General features: G+C 42.2%; 1 protein-coding gene and 1 pseudogene across 1 annotated transcript; both read left to right on the forward strand.

Moving 5' to 3' along the window:
* The first annotated feature begins 1,010 nt into the window (after window positions 1-1,010).
* Window positions 1,011-20,387, forward strand: PSMC1 (proteasome 26S subunit, ATPase 1). Its single transcript, XM_061611944.1, has 11 exons — window positions 1,011-1,115; window positions 3,365-3,418; window positions 5,434-5,530; window positions 9,771-9,895; window positions 11,329-11,514; window positions 12,691-12,819; window positions 13,690-13,786; window positions 15,578-15,767; window positions 16,889-17,040; window positions 18,530-18,684; window positions 20,070-20,387. The coding sequence occupies exons 1-11, from the start codon at window positions 1,113-1,115 to the stop codon at window positions 20,202-20,204; spliced, it is 1,323 nt and encodes a 440-aa protein (XP_061467928.1). The 5' UTR covers window positions 1,011-1,112; the 3' UTR covers window positions 20,205-20,387.
* LOC133378626 (U1 spliceosomal RNA) lies at window positions 7,716-7,865 on the forward strand (annotated as a pseudogene).
* Window positions 20,388-22,094: the final 1,707 nt, after the last annotated feature.

Raw genomic sequence — 22,094 nt, forward strand, 5'->3', positions numbered from 1 at the left:
CTTTCCTGCACTTACTTGAAAGCTCTGTGTAAGAAAACTTAAACTTTCCACTATGCAGAGCTTGGAAAAGTTACTTTTTTGAACTACAGCTCCCATCAGCCCAATCCAGTGGCCATGCTGGCTGAGGCTGATGGGAGTTGTAGTTCTAAAAAGTAACTTTTCCAAGCTTCCCCTATCAGAAAATGATTCATAGAATAGTAGAGGTGGAAGGGGCTTATATAAGGCCATCAAATCCAACCCCCTGCTCAATGCAGGAATCCATTCCATTTCTTATTCTGCTGTTTATGTTTATGTAGTAGTGAGCACCAATGCAGGAGGGGACTCATCAGAGTACATCAGTGGGGCTTTACATAAGGAATTATTGCATATTCCAATCCTATCACATCCAACTGCGCAGGCAGACAGCAACACAAAAACACATGTTTTTCTTCAGCTCAACTACAGAGCTCATGCACTTAAGTTAGCATATATCAATCCATTATTTACTTATTTATTAAAATATTAATCTCCCTTCCCGCTCCCGCTCCCATGATGTTGTTGTTATATGCCTTCAAGTCAATTAAGACTTATGGTGACCCTATGAATCAGCGACCTCCAATAGCATCTGTTATAAACCATATAAACCACCCTGTTTAGATCTTGTAAGTTCAAGTCTGTGGCTTCCTTTATGGAATCAATCCATCTCTTGTTTGGCCTTCCTCTTTTTCTACTTCCTTCTATTTTTCCCAGCATTGTTGCCTTTTCTAGTGTCATTGGAATCCCTCGCTTCCAAAAGGTTTCCTCTCCTTTTCTAGGGGAAGTGAGAAAGATGATGCGTGAATGGATCTCTACAGATCAATTCATTTAAAAGTGTAATATATTCTCAAAAAAACCACATCGCCCGCTGTTTGATAGACTGGAAACACAACCATTCCCTGACTATTTGCAACCGTGCCCCGCCCCTAGCTTCCATAGATGCAGACAGGCGCAGAAGCCTGCGAACCCATGGCTCCGCCCCCCTCTTTGCTTGGCTCTTGAAGCTACTTGACCCTCGTGGCGGCCCGTACTAAGCCCGCTTCCTCTTCCGCCGCTTTAACATGTCCATTTCCGGTGGCCGGCTGTGAGTGAGCGGAATGGTGAGTGAGCGAGGGTGGATGGTGGTTGTCTGTGGGCGCCGCGGTGGGGCCTTCCTTTGAGGAATGGCGATGTTGCGAGGAGGAGGATAGAGAGATGGGGTAGAATCCTTTGGCGCCGGGAATGGCCTTTTTTTCCCTTTCGGCATCCTTGCGCTTCGCAGGATTAATGCGGTGTCATCGTCACTCCCCTGCCTAAGGTGGGATGGGATGGGACAGGGAACGAAAAAGCAGAGAAGAGTAGAACTAGTGCTTCGGTGAGGAGGGAACTCGAAGGAAGATGAGCCCATTCTGGGAGCTCGCCGTAAGAGTTGTTGTTGTTGTTGTTATCTGCCTCCACGTCGACTACGACTTATGGCGACCCTATGAATCAGTGACCTCCAAGAGCATCTGTCATGAACCACCATGCGAGAATCTCTTGTTGCGCGGTCGTCAGAGTGTGTTAACGTCTAAAAGTAGATATATCTAGCTAAACGTCCATTTGCAGTTTTGATCCTCTGCTGTGGAAACATTTCACACTTCCCCCCCACCTGTCTATTTATGTGATGCACACTTTCTGTGCGTGTATCATACAGTACACATCTCTGAATTGTTTATACAAATATTCTGGTCCAAAAAAACAAAACTACTTGAAATTTGTTTGTTGCTCTTCAGAGTAGTTCCATGTTTTTTATAGTAGATATGTGATAGTAATGTTTTCCATAACAATTATTTCAAGTGCGAATGCCCTATATGTACACATAAATATGCCTGCCTAAGAGTCTAATTCGCAGACATGTATATAAATATGTGGGTGTGTCATCACGTGTTATCTGTCTTTTGTAAGAAACAGTAGTATACCTATCCCTAACCTGGTGCCCTCCAGATGTTTTGAATTATAACTCCATCATACCTATCCATTGGCTATGTTGCCTGAGGCTAACAGAAGTTGTAGTCCAAAGCATCTGGAGCAGGTGCAAAGTTAAGGGACTGTGTTCTAGTGTATAAAGAGTAATCATGTCTGCTATGTCAAGTATGGAGTTTCTCTGATGTCTGCTATGTCAAGTATGGAGTTGTCCTGTAAGACATCTGCCCTACACATTCTCAAGGCACCTTTATCTAACCGAATATATATTTTAAGGTAGATTTCTGAAAGTAGGTGCTTGGGCTTATCTCCAGTGAGCCTTTTAAAAGTCCACAAGATTGTTTCTTATTGGAAGGTTGCTTGTTCAGCGTACTCACTTTTTTATTGTATGCTGTCTTGGTTGTACTTTTGCTGAAGGTGTGGTATAAATTTGATAGGAAAATAAATCTTCATTTCTGACCTGAACAAAATGCATACAGATAGTTAGGGCTTGTCGAAGAGGAATTTGACTGCTCAGGTAGGTGCCCTACCATCTCAATGATTCTTTCTTCAGATTTGTACAGTGCTTTATTTTAATGCTTAACAATGACTTAGTGACTTAGCATTTTCAGAATATTTCCCTTACATTATCGCTGTAATCCATACAAGAACCCTATAAGATAGGTCAGTATTCTGTGCATGTTATAGCTGGGTGGTTAAGGCTGAGCATGTATTGATTCATCTTAAGACCGCTGGCTAAAGTATATGGTAGTGGAGGGATTTGAATAGAGGACATCCTGGTACATTGCTTTGGCACTTAGAGTGCAATTGTATGCATTCTTACCTGGAAGTAACCCCACTGGACATTATAGGACTTCTAAGTAAGTGGTCATAGGACTGGGGTGCACACCACCATGCTAGTATAGGTAGGTCTTCAAACACAACTCACTGAATCTTTCTTCAGAAGGCTGTTTTTATACTACTGTTGTTAAAAAGCACTTCACTTTCACGCTATTCTGTTAAAACTAAAAGTGTTTGTGGGGGTCACAGTCTTGCATCCTAGTTTTAAAGCAATGTATTCCATTGCCAATGGGGATGACAGCAGATTGTTGACTGTACCTTCCGTTTCATTAGGATGCTGGAAGTATACATCTATTTTGCATAGTTCTAAGGTTGCAGTCCTAAACACACATGTAGTGTGATCCTAAATATGTGTTCTCAGAAGTAATTTGTGCTGAATTCATTGAGACTTGCTCCCTCGAAAGTGTGGATAGGATTGCAACCTTAACATGGAAGTACATACCATTGAAAAGAATGGGACTTGGTATAGATCTTTGAATATAACGATGTTTAGTACAGTTCAAGCATGCGGGTTAGACTGTCTTTTAGAATACCACTTGATCTTCTGTTTTCCTCTCTCCCCCAATAGGGTCAAAGCCAGAGTGGTGGACATGGTCCTGGAGGTAGCAAGAAGGATGACAAAGTAAGAAAATACAAAAATACTTTTATCAGGTATACTTTCTTGAGAAATGCAGCAATACCTTTTCTTTTAGAAAATCTGTTCTGTGCTAATTGAGAACCATTTCCTTGGGTGCATAATGTAGTGTAATTGCCTATTAATAGATGTTGGATTTGCACTGCAGCATCCCCATTTTCTCCAGCTTGTGCAGATGGCTTTTACTTGCTGCATATAGATAATGTCTTAATCATAAAATGTGATCAGTTGCCGCTGTGATATATTAACCCACAGGAAAATACTGAATTTAATAATCCAGGGTTTGTTAGTATTACCGTGATTATCCAGAGTTTGTAATCAGAAACTTTTAAACACACTTTGCTTCACCAGAATAAGTTGGTCCAACTGAAGTTGCTTCTGTTCTATCAGCTTCTTGCCATAATGGCATTTAAATGGTCTTGTTATCCACTTAACTTAAACCTTATTTTGAACCTGTTATTGTTTGGAGCCAGCTGAGTAACAGTTCTCTTTGACAAACTGTGCTTTGAATGGGCTGATTAGTCTTGGAGGTAGACCATGTTTCTCCAGACATTTGATTTCCAAGGCCGTAGAAGTGTGTAAAATATTAGCTCCTACTGCCAAGAATAGCAGCAGCACAGAGGAGGATTTATTATCTCAGCCTGTTTTCTGGACTTGAGATTGTCAGTGGTGATCCTTTAGAGCAGTGGTTCCCAACCTTTATGAGCACGGGACCCCCTTTATAAGCTGAACATTTTTTGTGACCCCCTCCCCCTAGGGAGGCAGGCTGGCTGCCAGGAAGGAAGGGGGAAAGCAGCCTTTCTTTGCAGCCTTGCTTCTGTTTGCTTCACAAGAAGCCCTCTCCTCTCATTCTAAGTAAGGGCGTTGCCAGTAGCGGCAGTGCAAGGAGACAGGAATCAGTGATAGTAATCCCCTCTTCTTCCTGGTAGCTCCACCCTCAGCCTCCTTTGGCATCTGCCATGTATTTTATAGGCAGATGCCTGCCCTTAGTGCGCCTGAAAGACGCTCTGGCGCTTCAGCAAAAGGCGTCCCTCCTTGTTTGGAGCAAGGGAGGGGTGTCATCTGCAGAGGCAGTGGAAAGCAGACAGTGTAGAAGGAGTGAAGACTTCTTTAAAAAATTAAAAAAATAATACATTTCTTTACTGTTCACGGCCCCCTCTGGATTACTTCACGGCCCCCCTGGGGGTCCCGGCCCCCAGGTTGGGAACCACTGATTAGAGGCCACTCAGGATGCAGTCAGGAACTTGTAGTTGTAGTTCATTGACGGGAGAGGTATTTATCAGTGACTGGTTTTTGGTAGGAGTTGCAGGCTGGGGTTGCTTCAGTGTTTCTCCTTTTAATGGTCTAGGCCACGGATGTGAAACCTGTAGCACTCCAACTCCCATCAACCCCAACCACCAGGAAGCAGTGGTTCAACAATTTCTGGAGCGGTGCAGTTCCTCATACCTGGTCTAGGAAATTGTATGTTATAGAGGGGAAGTTGACCCTGTTCCTGGCAAGACTGTGGAGTCGGTACGCCAAACCTTCGACTCCGATTCCTCTATTTTTCTACTGTTCGACTCTGACTCCACCCAAAATTGCTTCTGACTCCACAGCCCTGGAAAGGGCTGTAAATGTCTTTTTAAACTGGAAGCTCTCGTAGGAGCATTTTTTATCGCTGCCTGAATATGCGCTGATCTTGGCATCACAGCATTTGTCTTCATCTGGGTCCTGTGTCATACACTGATACACAAAATGTTTTCTATCCTGAGTTATGGTGAAATGCTCAAATACAGGTGACTTCATGGGAACCTTCTTTGATATTGTGAATTTATATTTTAAGAAAATTGTCAATCAGAATTTATTTTGAAGTCGGAGTTGGTACATTTCTACTGACTCCGACTCCCTGGTTCCTGGTCATCTGTCACATTTCTTCACATTGTGGTGCTAGCTTTACACAAGTTTCCATGTGGTCAACTCTGTCTCCATTCTGACTCTCTCTACTTGATTCTTGGAATAAAAAGGACAAGAAGAAGAAATATGAGCCCCCAGTTCCAACCCGAGTGGGGAAAAAGAAGAAGAAAACAAAGGGACCAGATGCTGCCAGCAAACTTCCACTGGGTAAGCACAGCTGGTTTGTATGTATCTTAGTGAGGGGCTGTATCTGAGCAATAGAACTACATGTGTTACATACAGAAGGTCCTGGTCATCTCTGCTTATAAAACTCAGATGGCAAGGCTGGGAGAGACTGCTTCCCTTGAAATTTTAGAGAGCTATTGTCAGTCTGAGCTAGACAGATCAATGGCAACCATCTGTGTTCATAACATCGGCCTACTACTGCATCACAGATTTCAGAACTTGTACGATGTCTACTTGTGCAGAGCATGTTATGTTTCAGCCAGCTACAACCTTCCAAATATACCTGCTTTGACCCTGAGGTCATCTTCAGAGCCCAGCAAATGAAATATGTTGTGGCTACTGGAAAGCAGAGCTGCCCCAAGGCACCGGGAAGTGGGGCAGTTGCCCCCGGCCCCGTGCTTTGGGGGGCCCCCGCGCTTGGCCTCAGCTGTAGTTGTAGCCGCTGTGCCTCCAGGAAGGTGAGGAGCGCAGGGCTTCGCAGGGCCGAGAGAGGTTTCCGCTCGTGGATGCCGAGCTGTCCAGCCTGCCAGAGGGAGGAGAGCGGCTCCTCCAGCAATCCACAATTGCATCACCTTTGCAGCCCATCCGGCAAGCCACGCAAAGGCTGCCGTGTAAGTTTCTCCCCTTGTCTTGTCAGTTTCCTCCGTCTTCCACATTCCTCTTCGCTGCTTCCTGTCCCCTGCTGCCTTAACTTGGTCAGTAACTCGTGGGGACTGGTTTCTCTTCCCCTTGTGCCTACATGCAAACTGCTGCCTTTGCGTTGTTGTTGTTGTCGTTGTTAGATCCTGTTGAATGTATTGTCATTGTCCCTTTTTTGTCATCGTCCCTGGAGGAAAATTCTCCCCTTCCCCATTTACTTGAAAGATCTGAAAGTTTTCTGGCATGAGCTCCTTCGACTTCGTTTCTATAGCTCATAAGCCCTAAGAAAATATCTAGGGCTCAGAGGTAGGAGAGCAAAGCCATAGAACAGACCTTTTTGCTCAGTCCATTTTGGAGTATATCTTGCAATCTTGTGACTTTTGCATGCAAACCAATTGACTCCCTTTGGGAGTAAGGGTGGGATATAAATTTAATTAAGTAAGTGTAGGTAATAATTAATAATAATAATAATAATAACAATAAATTGAATATAGGCAGAGTTAGCCTCTCTTTAATATATAGTTAAGCACATACTTAACTTACACCCCATCCCGCTCCTGCCGTTGAAGTCAATGAGATTTAAAGGTACTTAAACGTTATGGGGGTCATGCACTGTTCTTCAGAAAGTAGATTAATATATTTTCTTTATTGCTGATTTATTGCGTTATCATTTGCAGCACTCTCTGATATGCATAGTTTGTTCCATGCTTCGCCAAAAGAGAGTGTGAGAGTGAGGAAAGGGTATCTGGGGTTTGCCAAATGCTTATGACAGAGTATGCATGCAGAAGGTCTGCTCTGTCTGTGCAATGGTGAAAGGAGAATCTCCTTAATTACTGCTAAAGTTTAAGCAGAACCCACAACGAAGGCAGCTTGCTTGTTCCAAGGCCACCTTCTTGAAACAATGCTACAAATTTATCTGCCTGCAGGAGATAGAAGGCTTGTGTGCTCATGACCCAATCATGTAAATCCTCTCATATTTCTTGTCAACAGGTCCAAGGCACCAGTTAAAAGCTAAAGCGATAGACCCATTACAAGCAGCAGGCTTTCCAACTTATTACTAACAGCTAATAGAGGCCAGCTCAAGGCATAATTTGACTAACGGAAACATACAGGCATGGTCTGTCCTATTTTCACAACTTCCAAAAAACTTTTCCTTCCAGGATTATATCTAGTCTAAACTCCTCCCCCCCATTTTGTTAGATTTCATCTCACTTACAGCATAATGAACAAGGTTACTGGTTTCAGTGGACTTAAGCACACTAACAGTGCAATCCTATACATGTCTACTCAGATGTAAGCTCCAATGAGTTCAGTGGGACTTCAATCCCTGGGACATATGTATAGGGCTGCAGCCATAACACTGTGCTAGATTGCAGCCAAAGGCTGGAATCCTGTGCATGATAAAGCAGCTTAAATTCCAATGATGTCAATGAGATTTAGGCAGCCAAACTGTGGGGAATTCCAGCCACTTATAGGAACATATGAAGCTGCCTTATATCGAGTCAGACCATTGGTCTAACTGGCAGCAGCTCTTACCTGGCAGGGGAGATAGCATGATCATGAAGGTGGTTTTCCTACGGTGAGGCTCATTCATTGCACTCTGGGTGCGCTGACCCCTGCGATTTCCCCAAATGCGGGAAACTCAGCTGCAGCAGCTCTCCAGGATTTCAGACCTGGGGTCTCTCTCAGCCCTACCTGTTGCCAGAGATTGAACCTGGGACCTTCTGCATTGAAAGCAGATCCTCTACCACTGAACCACAGCGCATTATTACAACACTATTCTGATTAAAAAGGGTTTTTTCCCCCCCATTCTGTGTGATCTTAGGTTCCCCTGTACCTTCCTCTGGGGACCATCAAGGATCCCGTAACTAAAGATGGGATGTAGGGCTAACCTGCGCTCTAAAACATTTTTCATCTAGAAAGCCCCATGGATATGCTCACTTTGAATGCTCTCAGGCCTGGGGATCTTATTAATATCAAATTTGAGGTTAGGAAGGGTTTTGGAGGATTGGGTGTCTTCCCCTATGACCTGTAGCTCAGCCTTCATCAACCTGGTGCCCTCAACATGTTTTGAACTGTAACTCCCATCAGCTCCAGCCAGCACAAGCATGCTGGGCCTGATAGGAATGGTAGTCCAAAACATCTTGGTGGTACCAGGCTGACAAAGGCTGCCATGGCTTGTCCCACCTGCTTGGGTTACCAACACTTGTTTGTTCCAAAGGCATTTTGTTTCTCTGCATGACTGGTCTGCAAAAGTTGGTTTGTGATGGTAGGGAACGGAGGGCTGCTGTGCAAACAGTCCTACCATGCAGGCTACATTTGAACTTAATGGCTATGGTTTGATTCCTTATAGTCTGCATGATCAATCTCAGTGTAAACCTAACACAAATGCATCAGCAGATTAATACCTAGTCTGTATCCTTAGAAAGTAAATATACAACATCTCAGAGTGCATTAACAAAGAGCTGATTCTTCCATGAATCTAGTAGCATGGTTGATGTTTCAGCCTGGTCAGGTTTCTACCATGCTGCACTGGACACACCTGGGACTACATGGGAGCGTCAGAGTACATAACAACTCCACATTTCAGATATTACAGTGCAGTGTGGAACTTGACTATGCAGAAGTAGCAGACAAGCCACAAAAGTGAGGACCAGCCATAAGTCATTGTGATGCTATTCTGAATCCTGAGTAATACATCAGGATTCAAGCATATGCTCTGGTATAAATATATATATATAAAGAGAGAAAGAATGTGGGGGGCCCCAAAATATGCTTTTGCCCCGGGCCCCGCACATGCTAAGGGCGGGCCTGCTGGAAAGAGAGCCTTTTCAATGATGGTGTCCTGATTATGGAATGCCCTCTCAGAAAGACTTGTCTGGTGTCCATGTTATCTTTTGGTGCCATGTGAAGACCTTTTTAATTTCCCAGGGATTTTAAAATTAATCTTTTAGGCAGCAATCCTAACCCCACTTACCTGAAAGTAAGCTCCATTGAATTCACTAGGACTTACTTTTGAGTAGACATAGTATTGCCGTTAATAATTTTAATGCTATTTTATATTATTTGTTGCTGGTCGTTTTATTTCTTCTAATTTTATTGCAAATATTTGTATGTTTTTAAAAATATTTATGGCATTGTAAATTGTGTGAGAAAGTTAAGTTGTTGGGTGGTATGCAGATGTTGTCAGTAAAATAAATAATAAATCAACACATTTATCCTTCAAAACTGAAGTCAAATTATGAATTAAAAGTAGTAGTAGGTAATAGCAATAGTATTAATAATTATAGGAGCTCTACCAGAGAATTCTGGTGCAGCCCGCTGGCATATAGCTTCTCCACCCAGGAGTCTTTTGAAATTCCATCCCTACAAGGTAGGCATGCTTCCATTTGGTGCTGTCTCATATTCATTCAGTAAGATAGCAGTATCAGTGGCAGGAGGAAAAGTAGGAATCCTAGACAAAAGATAGGAGCTTAAAGCCAATTTAGTTGATAGTCCCAAAGAATGGAGAAAGCATTATTCTCCCCACAGTTTCACCCACACAGATTGTATATTTTATTCTTCGTCTTTTTTTTAATTATAGTAACCCCTCACACCCAATGCCGACTTAAACTGTTGAAACTGGAAAGAATTAAAGATTACCTTTTAATGGAGGAAGAATTCATCAGAAACCAGGAACAGATGAAACCTCTGGAAGAAAAGCAAGAGGTATATATAGAGAAGAAAATGACCCCCCTCCTGACTTTTTTTGGTTATTAATTTTATCCTCCATTGTATCTCAGCCCATTTGTTTATATATATGCTTTCCACCTTCAGTCTGTTTAATTAATTTTGCAAAATAGGCATTGCCTGGGGAAAGCACATGTCTCTAAAATGCCACAGCTTTTTCCATTATTGATTAAAATTTTAAATGTGCTATCATCAAATATATATACTTTACTAAATGCTGTATGGATATTGTGCAGTATCCAGTGTTCTCTGTCCACTAGCACAAGGGCGAGTAATGTTGCAACAGTTGTGCTTGCAGAAACTCATTGCACAACAGATCATGCAATCTTTTGGGCAACAAAGTTACCAGCAACCTGCTTATGCATTCTCTGGCACAACAACATTCTGCTGGTGCAAAACATTTCACCGCTGAAACAAGTATACCACTAAGTGACTTTAACTTAATGCTACGTTGGACATAACCCATTGTCTGTAATTTGAACATCAAAGACTAATCAAAGATTAAGTGAAAAGTGATTTTAAAAACACCAGCAGAGAATGGATTTGGAGGGGGGTGGCTCGGTCCTGCTGGCACATATTCAAAATTGTTCATGAAACTTGACATGTTTCTTAAACTAGGCTTATTTCATAGACAACAAAATGAACTTGGGTTATTTCTGCACTTTAAAATCCAGTGCATCATATATATAGCTTACTCTTGTAATCATGAAGACTTCATTTTAAAAGGTTTGGATGTATTCAGGGGTCTTAAAACAATATAGAAGTGTTTTGAGAAGGATACATGATGCTCATCAGCTCTAGGTAAGGATAATGTGGCATAAAGCAAGCTAGATGTTGTGGAACTTCACTTCAGTAGGTGAACACTTACACAGAACCAATTGTCAGTTTTATGTTCTTGCTGGTCCTGGAGCAGGGAAGGGTAAGTACCTTTCATACCCCAGCCTAACTGTTTGCTCAGAGATACAATATATATCCATCTATCAAGATCATTATGTTCCAGCCGACCAAAGTGTTGGAACACACATACGTCCTACTGTTGGCAGTTAGGTGGAATTGGAATTGAGTTTGGGCAAAAAGACAGTGGCATGCCCACAACAAAACACAAGCATCAGCCAGCCTCCGTTTGGTAACTGAGGATTTCCCTATAGTGAGGAAGTTTACAAAATCTAGGAAACTCTGGCAATATTAACTGAAGATTTTACCTGGTCCCCAAGCCTTTCTCCTTCAACATAATGGCATTAGTTTGAGGTCCTTGTTTTCTGAACATGTGTACGGTTAGGCATTGCCTTGTTTTGAGGGGTAGAGGCTGCCACCAAAAGTGACCCTATTAATCTTCACTCAGCCATAGACATAGAAGGTTGGTGAGGATGGGCAATTTGTAACACATCATTACATCTTATTTTTGTCTGCAGGAAGAGAGATCAAAGGTGGATGATCTGAGAGGGACCCCAATGTCTGTAGGGACATTGGAGGAGATCATTGATGATAATCATGCCATCGTATCGACATCAGTGGGATCGGAGCACTATGTCAGCATTCTCTCTTTTGTAGACAAGGATTTGCTGGAGCCAGGGTGTTCAGTTCTACTTAATCATAAGGTAATTAACGCCATTTTTAAAGATGTTTAGCCTGCCTCTGAAAGTGTGTACCCTTTTTACCCCACTCTATAGCTGGAAAGTTGCCTGCCGGCTTACAATCTAAAGACATGACACAAAAGGGAAAAAGGATGACGAGGGAAGAAAACAAGCAAATTTAGGCACCAGTTTTTATATTCTTCCTATGACCAGCTGGAATAGAAAGAGTTAAGGGAGAAAGTGAGCCAAGTGGAGCTAGTTCTAGCCCAGCCAATGGAGTGGGCCTGCTTCTTATCTTACTCTCTGCTGCAATCCAAGTTTGCCTCAGGCATATTTTTATCACCTCTTGTAGTCTGGTCAAAACAAATTTTATGAGGGATGCAAACTTAATGGAGAGAATTCAGAGGAGGGCAACAGATAATAAAGGACCTTAGCAAGCAAATGAGAGAGAGCTGGTCACATGTAATCAATGGAGTGAACTAGTTGCAACTCCCTGAAGTCCTTATCATTTGAACAGGACCAAGTTGTGGCTTCTCTGAAGTGGAATGGAAAGGTGTGGTGAAAAGCAAAAACCTTGTCCTCTCTTGATCAGCTTTGAAAATATTTTCATGAGAGGGTGATTACTTGTCTGCTGCTCTGTTTGCTTCTGCCAGTTTGTTTGGACATCTGAGCTAATGCAAAGCGATGGGACCAGTTTCTTGTCATCTTTGCAGCTGGTATTGCAGTGATGGAACCTGAGCCATCCTCACTTGAACATGTGCTTCAGATTGTGTGGAGAACCTACAGTGCAACTTGGTCTGTCTGCAGATAAGGCTGCAGCAATCTGACAGCAGCATCTGAAGTTCAGATGAATTTTTCATGGGGATCGTTGCTATGATGCTGTAGTTGTACCAGTGAACAACCTAGGTCATGTTATTCATCCTACACACAGTCACATGTGTGGACATGGTCAGGGCCAAGTGTACAGAAACCAAAAAACACAAATACTAGCTCGACTCAGTAGTTAAAGTTATTTGTGGTTGCTGCTGACTTGTTTGGTGGTGATTTTGACCAAGTGAGCTGACCTGCAGACTTTGGGTTAATATCATTTATGCCTTGCTCCTTGCTTGTAATAAGAATAACACTCACATAAATGTGTTACCCCTCCCATGTGAGGGACATGCTACTTTATTTATTGGTGCTGCTGCCTGTTTTGATTAGGTCCATGCTGTGATAGGAGTCCTGATGGATGACACAGATCCTTTAGTTACAGTGATGAAGGTGGAGAAAGCCCCGCAAGAGACGTACGCAGATATTGGAGGCTTAGATAACCAGATTCAAGAAATTAAGGTATTCACCCTTTTAGCACTGATAAAAGAAGGAACTGTCAGAACATTGGATTACATTATGATTTTTTAAAATGTAATATAAACTCCACTTCAACTATTGCTGCAACTCCAGTTGTGTTTGTTTAGCTCAGTACAGAGATGCAGCCAAGTGAAGATCTGTCTGTGGTGTCGCACGTCTCTGTTGCAAATCATGCTGTGACTTGGGCATGTGTTTTTAGCACTAAGACATCAGTTCTCTGGAATTCTTTTCCTGTAGAAATTAAGAAAACCCCAACATTGTTATGTTTCTGAAGTTTTTTGAAAACTTACTGTTTTGTCCCAAGCCTTCCAAAACTAGTCTATTAGTTTTTAATACTGATTGGTTTTTATTTTTAATATTGTTTTTATTATATGTATTTATGCTTTATATTTTATTTCTGTATGCTGCTCAGGTGTTCTCTGAATGTAGAACAGTGTAGAAATCCTTAAATAAATAACAGTATAAACTTTTACATTTTAACCTTTTATCCCAGTCCCTTCCAAGGCGATTGTGCCTTTTACTTCCATGAGGGAGTTTAGGCTAACAGAATTGCCTGAGACTACCCAAGTTGAGTGAAATACAACCCTCTGTATCTTGGGGCTCTTGTTTCTCAGCTTGATGCTCCAGCTCTTGTGCCATTCTGGGGCTCCAGCAGAAACATTAGAGTTATGGGCATCTGTTTTAAAATATTCAGCATTGACATTCACTTTTGAAAATGTTGATCCTGATCATCAATGCACTGCCTGGTCTGTGATTTTTTAAGCCAGGAAGAGCCTTGCTGTGACCTGTTTCCTCGGGCTGATATACAAATTGATTAGTGCTTTGAAGCTGCATGCCATTTCTTCCCTATAGGAGTCCGTGGAGCTCCCTTTGACCCATCCTGAATATTATGAAGAGATGGGTATAAAGCCACCCAAAGGAGTCATTCTATATGGTCCACCTGGTACAGGTACTGCTATTCTCTCTTTCTAGTTTTATATATCTGTACATTGAAATAAAAAAATCTCTCTAAATATTGAAACAATCTGACCCTCAGGGCTTTACCTAGAGATTGGAATGTCAGGGTCTTGCTGTTATCCCTGGCATTGTTCTTTACAACAATGTGGTCTGGAAACACAGGATGTGCACCAAGGTTTGCATGCTTGGTGAAGGGTAAAGCTTAATGTATCTCCTTCAGCCGATTTTCCTTTCTGCTGCTCCTATAGAAGAGCAAAGAGGTCAGGCAGTTGTGCTCTCTCACAGCAGAGGTGCAGTGAACCTGTTCATCTCGGTAGCTTAATAAGATGGCATTTATTTAGCAAAAACAAACCATCTTAATATTTCTGATCAGTGTTTGGAGTAAGAGCTAATTAACCCTGAGAGAATCCATCAGGAGTTGCCTTCTAGATTTACAGTTTGCCTCTGCCCCATTTATAGAAGGTAATAGGCGTCATCATTTGAATGCCTGTTTGCTAGCCTTCCTCACTAAATGTGCATTTACAGACTTATTCTTTAAATTGGTCAAGGCCTGGTCAGTTGTTGTAACCCGAACCTTGTGAGAAAAGTCCTGGGTCTACATAGGATGCTGCCTTGTACTGAGTCAGAACATTAGTCCATCTAGCTCAGTATTATCCACACTGACTGGCAGCAGCTCTACAGGGTTTCGGGCAGGGAGTCTTTCCCAGCCCAACCTGGAGATTTCAGGGATTGAACCTGGAACCTTCTGCATGCAAAGCAGATGCTGTACCACTGAATTTAAACCCTTCCCCCCTCATTTCCCCTTCCTACACTTGATGCAGCTTTATCCAGGCATAGATGGTGAGAGGTCCAGGGAAAAATGAATATCGTAGTCTAGCAGATGAGATGTTCCTTTCTGCCTGGTGTGTGTGTGCATGCGCACGCTCTCACACACACGCACACATGTGCAGGGAGAGTAGACAGGGTATAGGCGTGCATGAGCCCCAAACCCTCCCTCGCATGCTAGGTTCCAGAAGTAGTGTCTGGCCAAGCCCTCAGTTGCAAGAGATGCCCTTTTGAAAATGAAGGTACCACATGTTACACTGCGCCCTGAATGATTGAGCAGAGTGTTTTCTCCCATGTATGAATGCGCACAATCGGAACATGTAACATTTACCAGTGAGGCACTGCTGAAAATACTATCTTACATGGAGGCCAGGTTGGCTCCACAAGGCATAGGGTCTTCTCTGTTGCAGTCCTGAAACTCTAGGATGCTGTCCTGCAGGAAGCCCAGACTGCTTCCTCTTTGCCATCTTTGGGGGCAGGTTACGGCCTTTTCCTACCGTTGCGCCTTTGTACATTGAGTTTGTAAAATGTTCTTCAAACCCTTTGTCTATTTATTAGGTCTGTTTTTATTTTATATTGTCTGTTGTTTTTTTAACAAACTAACTTTGATATTTTATGCATTGATTTTGCTTCTTTAAATTTTGGCTGTACACCATCTTGAATGTATTGAAATTATTTTTAAAAATCTTTTACTAGATGTGGCCATGACAAATATTGTTTTCCAGGGATTCCTTTAAATAGCTTCTTCCCTGCCCCCCAGTGATGGACCTTTCCCCAGGAACCATGAGTTCAGATTGTAGAGTCAGTTTCGAAGCATGTGAATACTTCCAAAGCTGTAGCTGATTTGTTAGATTAATTTAAAGGTTAAGCCATAAGTTGCAGGCAGTGTACCTGTGTAATGCAGATTAGTCACAGTGAGTGCAAGCTCTAACTTACCTGTGTTTTGAAAATCAAACAGGTAAAACATTATTAGCAAAAGCAGTGGCAAACCAAACCTCTGCCACCTTCCTGAGAGTGGTTGGTTCTGAGCTTATACAGAAGTACCTGGGAGATGGTCCAAAGCTTGTTCGTGAACTGTTTCGAGTAGCTGAGGAGCATGCTCCATCAATTGTCTTCATTGATGAAATTGATGCCATAGGTACCAAAAGGTAAGGCATTGTTTTTACTTGGATACGGAGACCAGGGTTCGAATCCCCACACAGCCATGAAGCTCACTGGGTGACCTTGGGCCAGTCACTGCCTCTCAGTCTCAGAGGAAGGCAATGGTGAACCACCTCTGAATGCCGCTTACCATGAAAACCCTATTCATAGGGTTGCCATAAGTCGGAATCGACTTGAAGGCAGTCCATCACCATCATCATGGAGTATAACAAATACATCTCTGAATTGGTTTCATTTTTTTCCTTTCCAGCCACTCAGTGATAAGAGTTTGTGGATCATGATAGCTGTGTTGCATGCTGCCCTCCCCAAACGTTAGTTTTCTTTTGCTCACAGACTTTTGCTAGAATCCTGATAATCCCAGCTTTCATTTTAAAACATTTCTAGCCCTCGTTGTTGGCGGGGGTAAGTTTGAAGATATGATGATGCTAGATTCTGATGTGGTATAGGTGCCAGAGCATTCTTACACTGTACTCTTGCTGAGCCATTTGTGTAATTTGTAAGACCTAATCATCACTGGAACCTAAAACAGTCATGTTTAGAAACAAAGAAAGCCAGGATAACAGTTAATAATTAGCTTCTGCATTACTCTGAAATGTAACTGTGTTAAACAGAGCAAATTATGTGTGCAAAAGTTTATGACATTTGTAAAAGCACCTCTTTTCCACATTGAAGGGTTTTTCTGATACTGCAAGTTGTGGGTGGTGAGGGATGAGAAGGGGCAGAAAAGACCTGCAGCATTAACACAGTGCAAACTAAGCAAGTACAAGCAAGGCAGTGCCATTTGTATATCAGTTTGAGTCCAGCCTCCCACCCATCCAGCTTCATGGGATATTTCATCCACCGGGTTAGGAAATTCAAAGTTACTGGTCTCCTCATGACATGCTCTAGGCCATAGGAACTGGTGTGCCTTTAACCGGAGGGGGTCTACTGAATCTTGACAATGATACATCTTACGGGGAAAAAGATTGTTATGTAGCCATTGCATGTGTCATAACCCATTTGCCTCTGATCGCTCAGTGATCTTATTTAGAATATAAAGGGAAGCATCATCTTATGTGGAAACTGCTGCAATGCAACTTACTTTGGTTCTGTTCCCTTTCCTCCAAAGATATGACTCAAATTCAGGAGGTGAAAGGGAAATCCAACGTACAATGCTGGAGCTGCTGAACCAGTTAGATGGGTTCGACTCACGTGGAGACGTAAAAGTGATCATGGCTACTAACAGAATAGAAACACTGGATCCAGCTTTAATCAGGCCAGGTGATCCTTCAATTGCAAGTTCTTTATTATTTTATTAATATTAATATTGCTGCTGCTCTTCATATATTACATTTGACTGCGCTCCTTTGAAAGGGAGGGCAGGATGTAAATTCAATAAAGAAATACTTAGAATGTTGCAGTTTTTCAGTAGGTTAAGAGCTTCCTTTCTATAGCTTAGTCTTTATTAGTTATATAATGCCATTACTGTATGTGTGTTTTTAAATTGTTTTTTTAAAAAGTGTTTTTAAATTTGTATATTTGTTTTTAATGTTTTTAATTGTTGTAAACCGCCCAGAGAGCAGCTTCGGCTATGAGGCGGTATACTAATGTTATTGTTATTGTTGTTTGTATGGTTGTTGTTAATAACAATACTAATAATGTGGCACTGCTACAGTTCCCATCATTCCTGACCATTTGCCATGCTGGCTGGGGCTGATGGGAGTTGCAGTCCAGCAACATCTGGGGATCCAAAGGTTGGGAAAGGCTGATCTAGATTCTGAAGACAGAAAGAGGTAGGAGTAGAAAAGGAAAGGTAAGGGTGAATGTGAGCAGTTCCAGTTCCACCTACCAGATCCCAGGGTACGTTCTGAAGACAAATAATGAAACAACTTTGCTGGAGCTAAAAGCAGATCTGCCTCTGGTCAGTACCTATATAGGAGATAGCCTGGGAACCCTGTGGGGACCATATTGAGTTCCATGGAAGAAAGACAGGAGATAAACATCACAGAAGAATGTAGCTTATGAAACCTCAAGAAATGCTTAGCCCCATTAATCAGGGGGTACATGTGAACTGTGGAGGGGAAAGTACAAAAATATGGTTGGTTTATTTATTATTAAATATATATTTCACCCTTCTTCCCAGAGGATGACAAACAAAACACTAAAAGCACTCTAAAACAATTGAAAAACAAAACAAACTTTAAGATGCTTTGTTTTAATATATTTTTAAAAGTAATTCCAGCACAGATGCAGACTGGGATAAGGTCTCTACTTAAAAGGCTTGTTGAAAGAGGAAAGTCTTAAGTAGGCACTGCAAGGATAACAGAGATGGTGCCTGTCTAATATTTAAGGGGAGGGAATTCCAAAGGGTAGGTGCCACTACATTAAAGGTCCACTTCCTATTTTGTGCTGAACTCACCTCCTAATAAGATGGTATCTGCAGGAGGCCCTCACCTGCAGAGCGCAGTGATCGGCTGGGTATATAAAGGGTAAGATGATCTTTCAGGTATCCTGGTCCCAAGCTGTATAGGGCTTTGTAGACCAGAACCAAAATCTTGTACTTGGCCTGGTAGTTAATGGGCAGCCAGTGCCATTCTTTCAGCATCTGGGGTGACATGTTGGTGATACCCTGCCCCAGTGAGCAGTTGCACTGCCGCATTTAAACAAGAAATGATTTTGTCTCAGTTTGAAGCCACTTCCCAAGCAAATCCTTCCAGCTGTTTGTCCTTCTGGTAAAAATCTGAGCTGCCTGTTTTTTTCTAATCCTCAGGACGCATTGATAGGAAGATTGAATTCCCTCTGCCAGATGAGAAAACCAAGAAGCGTATCTTTCAAATTCATACTAGCAGAATGACTTTGGCAGATGACGTCACTCTGGATGAGCTGATTATGGCGAAAGATGATCTGTCTGGTGCTGATATTAAGGTAAGATAAGTAATTAAGTTTCCCCACGTAGGGTGAATCATCTGAGCTTCCTTTCCTCACATGTTTCATCCCCTCACAAATGCCTTTACTTTTACCAGCTCTTAGAGGAACTGTTGCCTGAACACTCTTGATTTTTTGAAAAGTTAGGGGTTTTCTTTTACTAGAAATTGCATCTTTCTGCTTGCCTGATAACAAATGCCCAGTGTCATGGGAATCTTTTCCATGATGGTCAGCCATCCCCACCCCCACTTAGAAAGTCATTGATATTTGGAAGTGGCAGGCCATTGCTATGCGAAAAAACTAATTGGAAATGAAAGAAATGCCTGAACATTTTGCCAGACACCCAGAGAGCAGGAAAATAGGAGCCTGCTAAAGCTTTGAGGTTTCACAAGATTGCCTCCTTGATGTTAAAGCTTGTAGTGAATCATTGGTGCTTGTAGATTGGTTTTTGCGGGGAGCGTGGGGGAGGATGCAGTTGGGGTCTTTTAATTAGATATAAAAGTGTTTATGTACTGCCTATTACAAGCCATCTAAAGGTGATGTACATGTTAAAATGTACCACCACCTCCTCTTTCTGGCGGTGCTGATAATGGTAATGTTGTTTGTTATTTAATTTAATTTTTGTAAATTGTATTGTTTTTATTGTATTTCTACACCTGTGTTTATTTTTCTTCATAAGCTGCCTTGAGGGCCTTTGGCCAAAAGGCGGGGTATAAATAATAAGAATAATAATGATGAAATGATAAAACGATAAAATCACAGAACGGCCAATAAAATGTGATTGAGCGTGCTCCTCGGACAAGGCATCAGGGCAACACTGGCCCGGTCTCAAGCCTCAGCAATAAGTGCCAGAGTTGAAAACAAGCCCTGGCCTCCCACTTGTGTGCTTTTATTTATTTTATTTATTTATTTGCTTCCTTGCCTTTCAATGGTGGATGCACCATGGCTGACTGATGAGATTTCTCCTCCATTTCCTTGCCTAAACCCAATCATGCTTCATTGTAAAAATTTCCACTGTGATAAGTGTCAGTTCTGGCACATTGCCCAAATGTTGAAGAAAAGCATTGGACTCTGCTGTGACAGTGTCTTTTCCACGAGGGTTCATTACGGAGAGGGAATGATTACTGTGCATTTCAGTCAAACTGCCTTTTTCTTTAGTGAAGCGAAGAACCATTGTTAACAGACTGATATCCCAATCTTATGCAGGTTTAATTAAAAGTAAGTCCCTACTAGTGCAATGAGGCTTACTCTTAAGTAAGTCTGCATAAGATTGCAGCCTTGGCTGGACAATATTGCAAGTATTGCTTACTGAAAATTATCTTTTCACTGCATTTAATATAAGTGAGATCCATAATTTTCTAACCAGAGGCTTCCCTCTCTGGCAGGCAATTTGCACAGAAGCTGGCTTGATGGCTCTGCGGGAACGGAGAATGAAAGTAACCAATGAAGACTTCAAAAAATCTAAAGAAAATGTTCTTTATAAGAAACAAGAAGGCACCCCAGAGGGCCTCTATCTGTAATTTTGTTTGTTGTCCTAGGGTGAGAGAAATGGTTGGAACCTTCCTTTATAGATACTGAGAGATTAATGCCTTGGTGGGCAAAAAGAAAAGCTTTTGCTGCTTAAAACATTAAGTGAATTCCTCTGTATTGTAGTTTTAAAAAAACACTTTTATTTGCCATTAAAACGTTGGTTTCCAATTGAAGAGATTTGGTTAGAATTAAGCAAAGATGGTTTCAAATGTGTATATCAGCCTGTTTGCCAGCCCCTCAGTCCACAAACAAATTGACTTCATAATTCTTGTGACACTTAGGCTGAGGTGCAACTAGAAGCGACTGGCTAAAATTACAAACATTTAAGGTGTTAACATTTTTGCTGCCACAAGGCTTACATTTGTGGGGAAAGCCCATCAGAGCCAGAAGCCTGATCGGGGTGGAATGCCCAAAAAGAGAACTGAGAAAAGAAACAAAACTCAAAAAGAGAGGCAGATATAATTGTAAAAAGGGAGGGGGGGGACGGAGGTAAAAGCTGAAGAGGTACTTTTTGTGGTAATTGCCACCAAAAAAGCACTCTAGCAAGAGAACTGTTCCCATAGCATAGGTGTGTAGAACTTTTGGCCCTCCAGATGTTGCAGAACAAAAATGCCCAACATTCATGGCCATTGACCATACTTGTTGGGGGTCCTGGGAGTTGTAGTTCAGCAATATCTGGAGGGCCAGAGATTCCACACACCTGGCCTAGAGGCAGCTGCTGTGATACTTGAAAGAACTGAATGGCAAGGTAAGAGCCATGTCCCTTGGTGGATGTGGGTTGCTTGCCAAAACTCTAGCCTAGCTGTGCAGACAGTTTACATTACTACACAGAGACTATGAAAAAGAATGCAAGTAGAATGCTGAAAAAGAAGATCATGCTGCTAGAAATGCTTTCAAATGCCCACATCTTTGGAAAATCCATCCAGATAAACTGGTAGAAAATGTGTTGTAACACATATATTAGAAGAAGCGAAATGACTTGGGAAGAGCTGAGCAGAATCCTGTTTGCTTTCCTTGTGCCTGACTAGTTCCATTGGCTGTGCCAGTTTCACATATTGGTAGTAGAGATTGAGGGTCTGTGGGCAAAGGTCAGTCAAAGCCTTAGTAGCTATGTTAATCAAAGAGAATACAGCAGACATAAATATTTGACTAGTAAATGGAATATGAAATAGGCAAATTAATACAGCATTGGACCAAATTCTGCAACAGTTATCCTGATATATCACTGACAACTTCAGCAGTGGAAGCCAAGAAGGAGGAAGATGGTGGAAGGGAAGGATGGGGCTGAGGTGCTGCCCTGGCCGCTCCCCACTGTTCCTGTGTTGCTCACCTCAGCTGGTTGCCTCCCTGCTCACAGGAAGTCTAAATGGGAGGAGAGGAGGAAGCTTAGCTTGGTGACCTGTTGGGAGGGGGAAGAGACGAGGAATCTTAGTGACCTGTTGGGGTGGGTGAGTAGGGTGATCTGTTTGGGAATCCCTCGGTGTGGGGTGGGGAGTCGCTGGTTAGTGAACAAAGTGAGCAGGGGGGCAGAGTCCCCCTAATAATACAATAAAATGCAATATAAGAAGTAAAAGAAGCAATAAAAATACAATTGAAAAATCAACATGAATATTTAAAGTGGACATCCCATGGATCATCTGAATGAAGCTCATGAACAGCTTGTGGTCCACGGACCACAGTTTAGGAACCTCCGAAGTAGAGCATATGATTTGCATGCAGAACATCCCAGATTCAGTGTTTACATTGTATTAAAAGGCTAGGCTAGTGAGCAGTGGGAAAGATCCTGCATGATATGAGACTCCTGCCATTTTATTACCAGTGGTCTGATGCAATGTATGGTAGCTTGCTCATCTTAATTTTGGTGTAGTTTTTAGGATCCT

This window comes from Rhineura floridana, chromosome 2, assembly GCF_030035675.1.
Source record: "Rhineura floridana isolate rRhiFlo1 chromosome 2, rRhiFlo1.hap2, whole genome shotgun sequence".
Lineage (NCBI taxonomy): Eukaryota > Metazoa > Chordata > Lepidosauria > Squamata > Rhineuridae > Rhineura > Rhineura floridana.